Here is a 15878-nt window from a genome sequence, read left to right as displayed (position 1 = left end):
GTGTGAGAATCCTGCTCCACCATCCTCAAGGAACAAAGCTTTTCTCTTTCATTGCTTTTTTTCGGTACTTGAATATCTGCCTCACAAGAGAAATTGGTTTTGCCTGATGCTATGTCTGGTACTTCAGGTGTGGTCTGGCCAGCTTTTTATGGCATATTCTGCCGTGCTTTTAAATCATCTCCTGGCAGAAACAGGTACCAAAAGTGGTGACCTCTCCGGATCTCCCTCACATCCGAGTGGCATTAATGGGGCATTACAGGCTGTGCAAACACTGAACAGACCTATCCCTGTCCCTGTCCCTATCCCTATCCCTGTCCCTATCCCTATCCCTGTCCCTATCTCTTTCCGTGAGGATGCCAGCAGCGCTGGCAGCCTGTTCTGTTCGCCCTGTTCCTCCTTGGCAGTGTAGGGAAGGGAATGCTCAGTCCCATTTCCAGGCAGCCGGCCGAGGGCCTGACCCCTTTTCCCAAACTCCCTGGCTCCCCCATGTCCCCAGTCGAGCCGTCCCGTCCGTTACCAACCGCACCTCAAACGCGGTGACGGCCCGTACCCCTCCCGCCTTCCCGCCCTCTCCCACCTGTTCGCACCCCTCCCGCACCCACCTCCCGCCCTCCCCCGGCCCTTCACCTCCCCGCTCCCCGCCTCTCCCACCCCCTCCCCTTTCCCCCCCCGACCCCTCCCCTGGCCGGGGGGCTCCCCCCTCTCAACGATCCCCTCCCCTGGCCGGGGGGCTCCCCCCTCTCAACGATCCCCTCCGGCACGCCCCCGCTCCCCTCCCCTCACCCCCTCGCCGTTACCTGCCACCGCACGGTGGGGAGAGTGTCCCCCCCCCCCCCGGCCTCCTCTCGCCAAAACAAAGCCGCCCTTGTCCCGCGCTGTGCCGCGGACCCGCGTGGGGGGGCCCATACACTCACGACCCCCCCGCTGGGGGCGTCCCGTGTGGGCGGGGCCGGGGCCGGGGCCTGGGCGGGGCGGGCAGCGCGCGGCGCTCTGCGCACGCGGCGGCGAGGAGAGCGGCCCGCGGCGGCGGCGGCGCGCGCGGAGGGCGGGAGCCGGGTGCTCCCCGTCAGCGGCGGGGACGGAGCGGCAGCGGTGGTTCCCCCGGCACCGCTGCGGGCCGGGCTCCTTCTCGGGCGGCGGGGGTAGCTAGTTTTATTTATTGATTATTATTGTTTGCTTCCCCCGTCCCACCTCCGCGCTTCTTTTGGGGCTTTTTTTTTTTCGGGTTTTTTTTTTTTTTTTTTTTTTTTTGCTTGCTTCTTGTTGGCACAGCGGAAGGAGGATGGGGTTCGAGCTGGATCGCTTCAACGGGGACGTGGATCCCGACTTCAAATGCAACCTGTGCAACAAAGTTTTGGAGGACCCGCTGACCACCCCCTGCGGCCACGTCTTCTGCGCCGGCTGCGTGCTGCCCTGGGTGGTGCAGCAGGGCAGCTGCCCCGTCAACTGCCAGCGCATCTCCACCAAGGAGCTCAACCACGTCCTGCCCCTGAAGAGCCTCATCCTCAAGCTGGACATCAAGTGCGACAACCACGCGCGGGGCTGCGAGGCGGTGGTACCGCTCCAACACCTGGGCGAGCACGCCGAGACCTGCGACTTCTCCCCCGCCAAGTGCCGCAACCGCGGTTGCCGCCAAGTCCTCAACCTCCGCGACGTGGAGGCCCACATGCGGGAGCGCTGCGAGGCGCGACCCGCCGGCCTCTGCGAGCAAGGCTGCGGTTTGATGCTGACCCACGGCGAGCGCCGGGCCGGCGGCCACGGTTGCCTGCGGGCCCTGCGAGCTCACGGCGCCGCGTTGCAGGCGCGGGCGGCGGCGCTGGAGAAGGCGCTGAAGAAGGAAGCGCTGCGAGCCGGCAAGCGGGAGCAGTCGCTGCTGTCGCGACTGGCGGCGGCGCAGCTGGAGCTGCAGGTGACGGCGCTGCGCTACCAGAAGCGCTTCACGCAGTACAGCGCCCGCCTCGACGCCTTGGCCCGCGCCCGCGCCGCCTCCCCCGGCAAGGTAAGGGCGGGGCGGGGCCCGGCCCCCTCGGGAGAAGTCTGTCTCCCCCCACCCCCCCCCCCCGACCCGACTCGCCGGGTGGTCCCGTCCCCTCGGGCCGCGGGAAGGGCTGGGAGGGGGCGGCCGAGGCGGGTTCCCGCCCGTGTCTCGGCGGGTTTCCGCGGAAGAGGGGGTGAGGGGGGCTCTCTGTGAGCGGGTGTTGTCCTGAGGAGCCCATCCGGCCCCGCGTCCCTTGAAGTAGCAGAGCTTTGGCTTTTAATAGCCCCGATGTCCCGGCTTCCTTACATATTTGTATTTTTTCTAATCTGACCCCGTATGGCAACTCACCCATCAAAATACCAAGGTCACTGTATTACTATTTTTTTTTCCCCCTTGGTTCCTTCCCCGAAGAAACCTCTAAACAGCAAAAACTGGAATTTCCAGGGCTGGAAATTATATTAAAGCACCAGAAATCGACTCCCGGGAGTAAGGCAAAGTGGAGTGAACTGGAAGAGGCTGTTGTGACCCACTGCTTTCCAGACCCTTCCCTCACCTAGCCTCCCAGAATATGGCTTCCTGCAAAATGCAGTCTTTAGGATTAACTGTTAGGCAGCTCGGACACCCTGCCAGCTGTTTCATCAGCTGAAGCCATCATCTTTGTGACATCCATGCCCAAATACAAGACGTCTGCTGTGTACTTGTCTTTTTTTTTTTTTTCCAGAGTCACACAAAGTTCTTTAAAAGCTCAGTTTAGGAGGAGAAAAATTAACTTGACTTCAGGCCCTCAGACCGTTTATAAAATGGCCAGAATCAAAAGCCAGAGCTACAACAATCCTTAAGTTTTAATTGGAATGAGGCTCCCCAGCGAGAGAAGCCCTAGAAGCCAATTATCTTTTAAATGAAGACATTCTGAGTCCTCCCGGTGACCTGGAATGTGCTACCACAGACACAGCAGTATTAAACTGTTCAAAACTGTCAAACGTCTGTATTCACACCTTTGGTAATGCTGAGGATCTAAAAGGAAACAAAACTTCATGTTAGAGTGTCTCTTTTTCCTTTTTTTTTTTTTCCTCCTTTTTCTTTTTTAGAAATCCAGGGCAAAACAACCCATCATGGTTTGCTAACTCGAAACAGAAAGAATATTTTAATACTAAATGTGCTGTTTTAACTTCTGGCAATACTGGGTGTGGTGCTGCTTAAAATCTGAGTAAAACTATTAAATTGGGTGTTCACATTCATGTTAAGATTCAAGACCGTTCTCTCCTGTCTCCTCCTTTTCCTACAGCCCCCTGTACTTTGCAGTGGTATGCTGCAGAGCTTTCTGCTCCCGCAGCTTTTGCTCCCTCTCACATTGCTGATGGTAGGAAAGCCCTCCACACAGTCCTGCTGCCGGAAACCGTCTCGCTGGATCTCTGCCTCCTCGTCTCCGATCCTAACAGCACACCTTTATTCTCTCGCTGCCCCTCCTTCATTTCTTTGTGGCTAGTGTTGATAATGTTAGTTTTGCATTATTTAGCTCTGTAAAGTGTAGTGAGCTGCTATGAGGATGGAAGGTGCTACTTCAGATAGTTGTAAGTGTGCATGGAACATAGTTTCCAGTAATACTTTTTATTGAATTTATGGATGCAGCTGGCTGAGACAACTGTGCTCGTTTTTAGCCGTATTACAAAAGGCTGTTATACGGTTTTCTGAAGCAGCGCCTAATCTGCAGAAACCTGGAAGGTGTCATGTCACCACAGACTCGTGGTCTAGCGGTCAATCAATTACATGTCTTTCACAGCATTTTGGGCAGCTTTCCAATACTAACAGCTTTAGTCTGCCCAGCTCCCAAAGAAGTACAATCAGGAAACTTGCATCTTTGTGCACTGGAGAGTTGTTTTCTTTTTTTTTTAAAAGACCCATGGTAATCACCTAGTGCAGGGGATGCTTTACCAATTTTGGGCTGTGGCATGCTTCCAAGGTTTTACTCTGGGGCTGTTTTCTCAGAGACGCTAGCACAGACTGTGCGGTGCGGGATGCAGATCGTAACTCAGCCGGGCGTACGCACTTGCCTAAGGATTAGGTCCCTGAACACATGGATAATGCATATGGTAATGTGGAGTAACCAATTTCAATTTCAGACAAAATTGCGTATTCAAAGCGTGCAGCGCCTTTGCTGTCGTTATTCATATGATCGTTATTCATATTTCATGTATTTTGTTACAAGATGTAATTGTTCAGTCTATGTTAAAACACGACTAGGCCTTGCACTAACAAACTGGGTTCGTAGGCTATTTACTGTTGGATGTTCTGGATCCTCAGCAGATGACGAAAAAGGATCTTCTGACTTCCCTGCCTGGTGGCTGCGTGTTGGTAGTGACGTAGAACCAATCTAGAATAAATCATATGGTGTATCCTCCAGTCAAAACAGAAAAAAAATGCCCACGTACAGTTCTGTTTAAATGCTTAGTTAAAGACAAACCATGATGTTGAGGGACATTAGGCCATTCATGAAAGACCCAAATTTGTGGTGTTTTGGCTGGGGCAAACCTTTTCAGCAGCTTTGGAGACCCAGGTCTGGGTTTGCCTTAGCGTAGACTTGCTTTGTGATACTGGATGAATGTGAATCACATAGCTTTCCTGTGCTTCAGTCTCCCATTTCTGAAATTTTAGAACACTGCCATAAGTATATTGAGAGGAGACACAGAATGTATATTTTACACACACAATCAGTAAATATCTCACAATTTTATAAGTCCCGTAAACAAAGAGATGTGCCTTGAGTGACTCCAGTTGTCTTCCAACACATTCTTTGCCACTGAGGGAGCATTGTAATTTTATGTGTATTTACTGGATGTCTGATCTGTGCTTATTCCAAAGACAAATTTGAAGGTTTATTCAGAGAGCAGCTATTTATTCCTTGGTGGGAAGAGGTGAGGGTTACTGTAGGTGAGTTGGAGGAGGGCGTGGTGGGGAAGGTGCTGTGTCTTACTCAAAATTAGTACTTCCTTTGATCAGACATGTCAATCCTGAAACATCAAAGTCTAAATAATCAAGAAAAATCACATACTATTCAAACAGTGCTTAATCCTTGCTGAAACATACCACTGTTCACACCTTATTGATAAGCTGTTCTGGTCATTCCTTTATGTACACGGCTGTCAAAGTCCTTTGGGAAGAAATAAGTAAGGGAGGATGAGCAGCAGTTCGTGGTGCTGGCTGCAGCCCGTGGTGGAAGCCCTACTGCTGTCCTGACCACCAAAGGCAGAGACCGACTTTGAGTAAGTGTATCAGATGTACAGGAACAGGTTTATGACCAGGATCTCTGGTTTAATACCTCTGTGGAGGTGGTAACACAGGTTTTGACTGTATAACAGCCAGATTAAGTCCTTCAAAAACAAGATGATATTTTTTTTCTTGGGCTGTCCCCAAGCAGGATCCGCCGGGCCAGTCCTGGCGGCCCTTTCACCAGTGAACAAGGAGCTGAGGTGCCTCCCGTAACGAAGAGAGACCTTCCTAGCCACAGCACTACCGAAGAAATGAGAGTCTTCCAATATCTAAAGGGAAAGGCAGTCTGTTAGCTCCACATTACTCAGCTGGGAAGTACAGTAGTTTCAAGAATCACGTTTAAGAGTTCTGTTCAGCTGTGGGAATACGACATGCCAGTAACCATCAGGGCTGCTGCTGAACCAGATGACGGGGCAGGGCTGGATGCTGGCCACCGCATTTCCACAGTTACCTCACTGTTTAATGATTGTTTCGCTGGAACGCAAGACATGCTAGAGGGGAAAAGAAAGGCAGAGCCCTGCAAAAATCATTTGCACTGGGGCTTCCTTCTGAAGCAAAGAAGGTTCTTAAAGAAATTTGTTAAGACTTGAGATGTGAATCTGCAAAAAGTATCCAAATGTTAAAGCAAACGCGCTGCTGCCTCCCTGGTGCCAGGGCAGTTAGGCGCAGGCGGTGGGATCAGTCCTCTGCAGTGGGTTGTGCTCTGTAACACGGCTCTGCTGCCGCGGGGAAGATGGAGACAGTCTACACATCCATCAGAACTGGCTGGAAAGTTTCTTTAAAGTCCCTGTGGACGTTTTTCAGTAGTACCTACAAAACTGCATTCATTTCCCGCGCCCCCCCCCCCAGCTTTTGGCTCATTCAAACTCACCTGTTTAGTACTTGTTCTACCAGGTATAAAAGCATCAGATCATAGCCGCCACGTCAGGAGGCTTTAATGAAAACATTCAACTTTAATTACTTAAAGTGTCTTGAGAGCAATGTCATAATTGTTTCTTGATTGTTCTAATTGATTTGCCTTCTTAAAAAGGCATAATAGGGGAAGTCAACAGTGGCACTGGCATGTCCTTGGCTTTCAAAGCCTGAATTACCGGTCCCTGAAAGTGGTCTCGTAGGACTGGAAATTTGTTCCTTGAAATCCTGTCTGAGGTCTGGGTCTTGAAGACTTGCAGGGAAATAGCCTTTACTTCATTTTTCAGTCCTCTTCTGGGTGCCTGATTCTCACTGATGCCGAATGTAGGCAAATTCAAATAAAATCAGTCAGAGCTTATTCACCTTTCTCTGTATCAGGTCCAAGTCTATTTACTTTTCAACCTGCAGGAAAGATAATGATCACAAACGGACAAAACTGTAAGCCACATTTTCAGGTGGAGCGTGTTGGTGCAGCTCCCCTGCAGTGGAGCTCCAAGCATGCGGCCAGTGGAGCTCTGTCAGTTTACACTGGCAGGGAGTTGGGCTTTGTTATCATCCCCAAATCTGTAGGAGTAATTGAGTAATCCAGGATTACTCTGACATTTTTCATGAGTTTAATAGACATTAATATTTGATTGACAACTTCAAATTGACATGTTAGAAGAAAAATGCACAAACTAAAAACATCTGCATCGAATTACAACCTAACTGTTGTAATTTTTGTCATTAATTGGTTATGAAAACCAGACTTGTAAGATAACTTCCTCGAACTTTTTTGTGTTCATAACTTTTTCACCCTCTGAATAAAACAAAGAAAAAGATCTTGGAGGTAGCAAGGTTTATATATATCTGTAGATGCAGAATATATGGATCCTATTCTGATTTCTAAAAAAAAAATACTGGTTTTTAAATGGCTTTTTGTAGAGTTCTGCTGTTGTTGTATAGTTTTATAGTGTTGTGCTGTAAATAACAGCCACTTGATTGAGACTGAAGGTAGTCCATTGTGAGGATTTAGTTGTTTTTAATAGTGCCTGCACTTACTTTTCTCTTAGGGAAAGTTAACAGACCTAAGTAGCATCAGTGTGTCATAAAGGGCATTTTGTATGAGCTTGGAACAAGCTGGGGTACGAGGACAGGATAACACATCGTGTTTGCGCAGTCCCCCAAATAGTACATCTATCCAATCTTTGTTGTCCAATCAGAGAACTGTTCACTACAGAATTTCATATTTAGGGGATTAACATAATGATTTTCAGCAATGGAGGATTTCTTTTTTGCTAGTAAAAACTATTCGAGGCATGCGCTGTGAGTAGCAGTTGGCATCCTAGGCTTTTTGCAGAATTTGTAGCAGTTTTGTTTCATGATGTTTTCTAAAACTCACCAGAGAATTTCTGTTGTATAACACTTCATGTTTGATGGTGTTTAAAACAATGTCATGTACCTAGCACTAGAGAGAAACAACATAAAAATGCAGTCCTAAGATTCAGTCACCCTTAAGCACTGGAAAAGTCAGGAATTTGACTACTGGAAACATGGAGTATTTTACATAACACGTCACGTATGACTAGGTCAAGTAGCTGCAGGAACCATTATTACATATAAATATCTTCTGTTGCTTTTAAGTGTCGCACTGTAGATCTCAATAAAAAATACACATAAATCTTACAGGGTGGGTTTCGCAGAGAAGCGCTGCTGGAGAACGGTGGGGTGGCTGGAGCGCAGAGGCTGGGAGCTGCTGACTTTGCTCCTGCAAAGTTGTTCTAAACATTCTTCTCTAAACTACATGGGGGAAAAAAAATAAGAAATCAACCCAACAAACCTGGATAGAAGTATTATCTATCCTACTTAGCAATGCACACAGATGTTTTGAATATGTTTATCTGTTCTTTGTAGGGTGAAGAAACTAAAGCACTGACTCTGGTCCTTCATCGTGACTCTGGCTCTCTTGGATTTAATATTATTGGTGGCCGACCATGCGTGGTATGTTAATTGTTAAAATATGTTTGCCCTTTCCAGTTGGGAAAAGCATGTAGGTCAACACTTAGAGGAAAACTGCTGCTGACAAGCATTTGGTTCTCTTGGGATTCTTTCAGAGCAAAGCTTATATCTGGATTTATATTGGATGTCTATTAACTGTAGTGTCTTTTCTCTCATAACGTGTTTATTCTTGCACATTGTCACAGCTAGTGACACAAATGTTGGTGCAGTGTCAATCCTAAAATGGTTAAACCTGTGGTATCTCTCTCAGACCATACTGCTTTGAAGGTGGTGCATGAGTTCAGGGCCCTTTACAGTTCCTCCAGAAAATGTTATTTGCTCTCCTTTCCACCAGAGATTAAGCAGCCCTCTGTGCAGGTGAGGAGATGTAACTTAAACAACCTACTTTTGAATTCTATGATTTCAGCAGATGTTTCCTGCACCATACACACACTAATGTATTTTTTCTGGATGCTTGTTGGCTGGAGCTGCTGCATATTACTTTAATTAGATCAAGAAGTGGATTAGACCTTGTCCTAGTAATTTAGAAAGTATTCAGAACTACTTTTTGGGTGCTCGGAAATCTGACATTAATCATGATTTATTCCTAGTAAATTTACTTGAAAGTTATTCCTTCTTTATAGTTAGAGTTTTTCAATTTTCTGAAACATTGTTCTGCACTGGTAGAAGCTGGTGACACAATACACAGGAATATGAAAATACCTTGTTAGGTATAAGTTGTTTTTCATAGTTTTATTTTTAAGCATCCCAAGAAAGAGCTGTGCAACTAAAAATAAAAATGCTCTGCTGTCTTATGTTTGATGTGCAAGCAGGCTGCTGTCTCACTGGGTTTTACCTTAAGAATAATTGTAATGATAATTACTGCTGAGCTGGCCTAAGTCAGAGGAAAATGATTATCATGCAACTAATTTACCTAATGGAAGTCCATTCCTGGTTGTTTAATCTTTCAAAATGGGAGTATCGGATGTTCTCATTAGCACAGAGTAATTCCATATTAAGACATCGATAAGAATATTTCTTTCAAATTACATGCACTGTTGTGACATAGATGAGTTTTAGCTGAGGCCAAATTAGAGCTAGTTCAAGGTATAATAATATATTTTCCTTTTCATCCTTAAAGGACAATCAAGATGGTTCATCTAGCGAAGGAATTTTTGTATCAAAAATAGTTGACACAGGGCCTGCTGCTAAGGAAGGAGGGCTACAGATTCATGACAGGATTATTGAGGTATGTGAATGCATTATCCAGTCTTTTAATAGCGCAAGTTCCATCTCGGGTCTTCCAATGGCATGATGGTTAGTGTGGGGTTAGGAGAAATGTACCGTGGTAAACACTGCCTAGAAGACATGTCTGCTAAAATATGTTTGGCTTGATTGGGTGCTGACCTTCATGGCTTTAGGTGTAGTCCTTACCTAAATATAGAAACCAGATTATGGATGGTATGTGCATGTCCTGACTTTCTGAGGAGCCCGCATCTATCTGGTATGCCATAGATATTTCTTTTTAAAGCTATTGGAAACTTGTAAGTTATTTAGTTAAAACCATATGTGAAATATCTGTGGTGCAAACCATGATTTTATTTTTCTTGGTTTCTAAAACCAAGTTTTGAACAGTTAGAAAAAAAACTACTCTGCAATTTCTGTATGGTTTATTATAAACCAAGTCACTCTCTCAGTGTTGTTCATAAGTTCAGATTGCAGTCTGAATTTCTTCTCGTTTTGCCAAAGTCTTGACCTCAATAAAAAGCCCTTCCTGTGAAAGAGATGGTTGCTTGAAACGTTTCTCGCAATTTGCAGTGAGCAAATTCTTTTTTGGAGGGGGAGAGAGGGAAAGGTTAGTTTTCATGAAACAAAATGCAGCTGATTGTGAGTCAGTTCCCATTGTTTAGCATTTTACAGTTAAGAAAAAGTATTCTTCACTGTCTTATTTTTGTAGGCTGGAGAAACTTTGCGAGTCTATTGTTCAAAAAGATAAGTGCAGTGTTTGTTGCCAAGGATATCATGGAACAGCCAGTTTCTCTAAGTAATGGAATTCCATTGCTCTTATGTTTTGCAAATGAGCAATAAACAGCTGTTAAGGATTTTCTGTTGGCAGGGGACAATGTGTATTTGCTATTTTCTGTACTGTTATGGTAAACTGTATTCACAATTTAGTAAGGATATAAAATACTAATTAAGTTTCTTCATATGGGAAAGAATGGAGCCACAGTAGCAGAACTATAAAAAGATAAGAAGCTGAGCTGTGAAATGATCCAGAGTTGCTTAAACTATATATATGATGTAACATAATTGCAAAAAGGTCTAGACAATTTTCTGAGAACTATGCAATTTTGTTTGAACTGCAAATTTTCCCATAAGGATGTACTTCCCCAAAGCACATTTGAAAAGCTGACATCCGTTTCTGAAGTAGTACAGTCACATAAACCAAACAACTGTATGAAAACCAAAACTTTGGAAAAGTCAAATACCTCAAAGTTAGGAAGTGCCCCAGTCTCTCTATGCGAGGCTGGTTCAGTCTCCTTCAGCGTAAGCACACCAACTCAGTCTGTAACCGCGTTTGTCTGTAGGTCACCCTCGCTCACGGCACGGGTGACAAGGGCAGCTAACCTCCACGGGCTCTGCAGCATCTGCTCTCTGTTGCGAGAAACCTCTCTCCTTACTGTTTTTTGGGGAGTTTTTCCCCACTTTTTTTTACTCTCCTTACTGCTCCATGTCTGCACAAGTTTAGCATTTGGCAACGTTAGCGCAGGCCAGGCAGAGCAACTCAATCCTGCTGCACTGGACGCACACTGAGAACCTGAGAAGAGCACAGAAGAAGACAGGCTGGGTGAGCTTTCCTGCTGTGCTTCTTGGCTGTGTCTCCTGCCTGAGTGATGCTTGTGTGAGCAACATTTGCGCAGGATCTTTTCCACAGTTCCAAGTTACATGTTCACACCAGAGAAAACCCCAGAATAGAGACACTAGAGCGATGTGTTGCATTTATAACACACCAAGGGTAGCAGGGACCCACCGGAGTCATGTGTTGGCAGCTCTTGTTGTGCTAACCACAAACGCATTTTCTTATTTGCTGTTCTCACCTCTAAATACACACAAAATGCTGATGTAAATTTAGCCCATTGTTTTCCAATAGTTGACTTTTGGTGCCGCCACATCAGCATCCAAGTTTGGATTACAGTATCTGAATGGTGCCCAGCTAACAGTGTTTGATTCTCATTATGCAGTAGTAGTTGATTTTTGTTTTTAGATAAAATTAATTCATTTAATGCACCTCAGCCAGTGCAAGCATCCAATTGTATCAGAGTGCTTGAGTGCTCTGATACAGAGCCATCAAAATACATGTACTGTGGACATCGGCTCCTGAAAGCAACTGTTTCATTCTGTACTCTGTGCAATTTATATTTTGTGTGCTGAGCTGATACCTAACCCTCCCCTGGGTTAAGGATGAAAAGGGGATGCCTCTGGCATCAAGGCATCTAAGTGAGCTTTATCATACTAATCCCGTTATCTTAGATAATTGAAATATCCTGTAAGTGATCTAGATGAAAATTAGGTAATGTAGGCAATTTTTTTTTATAATCTTCACACTGCCAAAGTTTTGGCAGTTTGGCTGAAAAATCACTTACAGATTTAGCTGTAACTGGCAGGACACGGCTGGAGGACTCAGATGGAACTCTGCATAGAGTAGAGCAGCCCAGTGGGTCACGTTCGCTTTCAAAAGCATGAAAGATGGTAAAGAAAGATGGTAACAACTACCTAGAACTGAATTTAGCTCTCTAGAACTTGACTTGTTCGTTCAATATTAAGATTTCATGTATCACCAGCATTATTTTAAATAGACTCTTTCCCAAAGAACTCTTATTCCAATATAAGCTGAGCATAACATCTCCAAAATTAATTCCAGCATCCATCACAGAGAATTCACAATGAAGTGAAACATAAATTATTATATTTCCTTTTGGAAAATGTTCCTTTGCTCTGGATCTTCTGGTGGATGCGTGCTGGAGCACATATAAAATAAGTGTCGTTTTTCATTTTCAGAACTGTCACAACGTTCCTAATTACTGAGCAGGGATTAGGCAGGATAAAATAGACACATACATAGTACTGTTTGTAGCTGATAGCAAATACTTTGTTATATTGATATTTGCCAGTGAATTCTATCCCCTGACAAATTGATACGGAGATAAAATTTCTAAACATTTTTAAACATATTTTCCTTCAGTAATTTGAATTTCCTGTTCTACGTCTTTTTAGAGGATTAAATGCAAAGAAGTTAATCAGGTTTAAGAACTGTCTTCAGTCTTGTTAAAGCAATTTTTTGACCCTTTGTATATCATCGACATAAGTAATGCCACTGTGAAGTACATGTTTCTACTGCTAAAGACATAGATGAAGATTAATATTGCGTGATCTGTGCTACTCAGTCTTCAAAGCAGCATGTAACAGAAACAGGGAAATACCCTTTTTCCCTTGTATTTTGTTTTACAGAATCTGTGAAATAATGATGATATTTAGTGCTTACATAGGACTGTGAAGATCATGTCAGGGCTATTAACTGCTTAATTTCCCCTCACTGTTTAATAATATTATCCTTATTTTGCAAAGGGGTAATCTGAAGTATACCAGGAAGCAACTTCCAGAAGTTCCTGTCAGATTTGGGTGAAAGACTTGGATCTTGGTCTGTCTGTAACTGCTCTGTGGAAACCAACGCTTCTTACGTGTATCTGTTTTCAGCTCTTTCACCTTTGCTTTAGAAGTGAGGCAGTAGCGATGCTATGAGATTTTCTCTGGTTTGACCACGTATTTTTCATGCAGTTCTGTACTTACACATTCAAAGCTGATTTAATGCAGTACTAGTGATTTACTGATTTCTTGTTAAGATGTTCCATAGCGAATTGCCATCCTAAAAACATGCTGAAGCTATTGATTTTTATGCAAAGGAATTACTGTTCTCATAGATGTCATTTTTGTCAGGGTAAAAAAATGGTCCCAATTTCCTCTCTTAACAGAAGTTGGTTCAAGTCCCAGCCATGAATGCCTCTTCTACACAGCTGCTTGGCATTTCTTAAGACAAAATTAGATTTTCAGAGTTTTTATTTTTAAGCACATCAGCTCTGAAAGATTATAAATTAAATTAAACATTCTCTTCTCTCTAACCAGTCAACTTCTTTGTGTAGTTTCTGGACTCTTAGAAAGAAGGAGGCTTTTGAGACGCTGACTGCTTGCCACCTTAAGAAGTTTAAAGCACAATTAGGGTACTGTTGAGGTAGTATAAACTGTCACAGCTCCACTGAAACCTCGAGGATTTATGCCACCTGGGACCTGCCCAGTGTTTCATGCTGCTCACAGGAAGGATCATTAGTTTAGGAGTTGAGAACACGTCTTAGTGCATTTGATTGATTTTCCCCAAAGCACACTGATTTGCTACAAATTATAGGCTGCTTTTCTATTACATGGATTTCTTCACAGATTACACTTAAGAACAATGAAACTTTTTAGCAAATATTCTTCTACTGTAAATGTAGAAACAAAATTTGTAATTTTGCTGTGGGTTCCGTGTTCGCCCTCTATTGTGTGCTGTTCTGGTAGAGGCACTTTCTGCTCACACGAGGTGGCTTTCAGCAAAATGAATTTGGTAACTGTGTTAACCACGTAACGTCTGAAAAATCAAATCAGCACAGAGAAAGTACATCATCTGCACAAGAATGGCAAGAAAGGATGTGCTAGCAGGCACGTGGCATACCTTTCCCTGCTAAGAAAAATCTGCTGCTCAGGCAAGGATGGCTTTAAAATTGAGTGAATGAAAAATGAAGAAACATTTTACATAGCCTGCTGGTGCATGAGGGGGTCTGGTTTTTCCACAAGACTGAGTCTCCAGGCTGAAAGGGCTCTGTACTGCCAGTCTGGCTTTCTTGTCAGTACACCCTTGTCACTGCCCTGTTCCGCTTATCACTACTTACAGATAGCTCACAGGAGACCTCCTCAAATAATCAGTAAATAAAGTTATTAACTGAACACAGCCTTCAATTATCATTTGCTGGTGAGCACTTTTTAAAATTGTGCCAGCTGTGGTAGGATAAACTTAAGCCTACAGCTACTGGCAGGAAACTTCCTGCAAGCACTGGCTGAACTCTGACAGGCACATAGGTTAAACAGTTTTTTCATTCTGATGAATGGAAGAGTTCAGCTCTGCAAACAAGATTTACTGTGCAGCTACATACACTTAGGAATTAATTTTCTAGAAAACATTTTCAGACAGTGACTTAAAATTGGCTGTTCAAGTTCCTGCCAGGACACGCAAGCACATTAGAGTGTTTGTGGAGAGCGAACACAACGGGGCAGTGAGTGCAGCTATAGCAGAGTCAGCTTTTTTTAGAGTTTATGCTCCTAGAAAACTTTCCAAGCCCTTTGTCCCTATCTGTTAATGGTATCACAAAGCAGCATCATGCCTGCGCGAAAACACAGATCCCACAGCTTGGTCAAGAGGGAATAATAACAACCTTAAGAGGAAAATGTAAGTGAAAACAGGCAGCCTTGGTTATCACTGCATTTTTTTCCTCTCATAAATTTATTTGCCTGATTTCATACCAGCAGTACAGTCTAAGCTGTAGCAGGGAGGTGGGGAAGCAAGGGAATGAGCCAGACAGCTAAAAGAGAATGAGCCAAAGAGGTACAAAAGGATTTTTTTTACATTAAAAACTGTACTGTTGTCCTTCCCACAAACAAAAAAAGAAAAATAAGTTGGATGGGATGAAAACACAAGTGTTGCAAACAAAGAAAGCGATGTTTCTAGTATTGCAGACCTACAGTCTCTCCCTCTTCACTGAGAAGTAGACTGCAAAGCTCGTTACAAGAACATTTCATGCTGCAGCTTTTGAAAAGGTCCAGTGTGAGTTCCCCTCAAATTTCCACATCACCTTATTCTTTCTTCTTTTTAAGAGGTCCACAGCATGTTGACCCTAAGCATAATGTGGGCATTTGAATCTAGGGAAGCTCAGAATACTGCTCTCAAGGGCATGCTGAATGAAAAAGAGGTAATTAAATTACCCAAAAAAGCCACCTTAAACTCAGGAATAGATCACTTACGTGTAACACTTCTTAAATTAATGGGATTATGGTGTCCATGTCCCTTCTCCCTCTGCACACAGCCCTCCACCCTGCACTTAGCTCTGCTCTTGCCTTCCTTGCTAAAACACAGTGTGCTTGAAAACAGCCTGGTATCAGTCTTTAGCTTATGTAAAATCTGTCCTGAAAAACTGTAGGTGCTCTTGAGATGTAGGCCATGACTGCTGCACACAAATCTGAAAATAATTGCCACTGGAATTAGGAAAAATAGCAGTTTTCTTTGAAGATGCTGCATGTATATTTGTGAAGGAGCTTCCCCTATAGCAGCACAAATCTTTAGCTTGACCCAGAAGGCAAACATTGCTGGGGTGTCTGAGGCATACGGGGGCACGTAGGGACCCCTTGTGAGCTCTGCTCTGCTCACACTGAGTTTGAGGGGGAAACAGATTAATTGTAGAATTTTGTCCTTGTTCCTCACCTATGTGCAGAATGGCTGCAGCCATTCCTGCTCTACATAAACTACTTCAGTTAGTTGGACACGGAGGACACACCTAGAGCCTGTTGTTGGAATCAGTTGCACATGGAGGCTCGTCCAGCCTGTGTCTTCTCCAGAGCCCCAGCTCTGGAAATAACCTACAATCCCCGTTCCTCTCTACAG

At 44.5% G+C, this 15878-nt stretch overlaps 1 protein-coding gene across 1 annotated transcript in view; it reads left to right on the top strand.

Moving 5' to 3' along the window:
- Positions 1–1209: 1209 nt before the first annotated feature.
- PDZRN3 (PDZ domain containing ring finger 3) overlaps positions 1210–15878 on the top strand; it is a 139936-nt gene continuing 125267 nt past the window's right edge. Inside the window, exons 1-3 of the mRNA XM_086755778.1 lie at positions 1210–1999; positions 8051–8137; positions 9276–9383. Coding sequence (XP_086611904.1) covers positions 1283–1999; positions 8051–8137; positions 9276–9383 — 912 coding nt within the window. The 5' untranslated portion in view covers positions 1210–1282. The remainder of the gene's footprint in view (positions 2000–8050; positions 8138–9275; positions 9384–15878) is intronic.

This window comes from Chlamydotis macqueenii, chromosome 10 (genome assembly GCF_036417535.1).
Source record: "Chlamydotis macqueenii isolate bChlMac1 chromosome 10, bChlMac1.mat, whole genome shotgun sequence".
Lineage (NCBI taxonomy): Eukaryota > Metazoa > Chordata > Aves > Otidiformes > Otididae > Chlamydotis > Chlamydotis macqueenii.
Note: the sequence above shows the minus strand (reverse complement) of the source record. Positions and strands in the feature narration are given on the sequence as shown.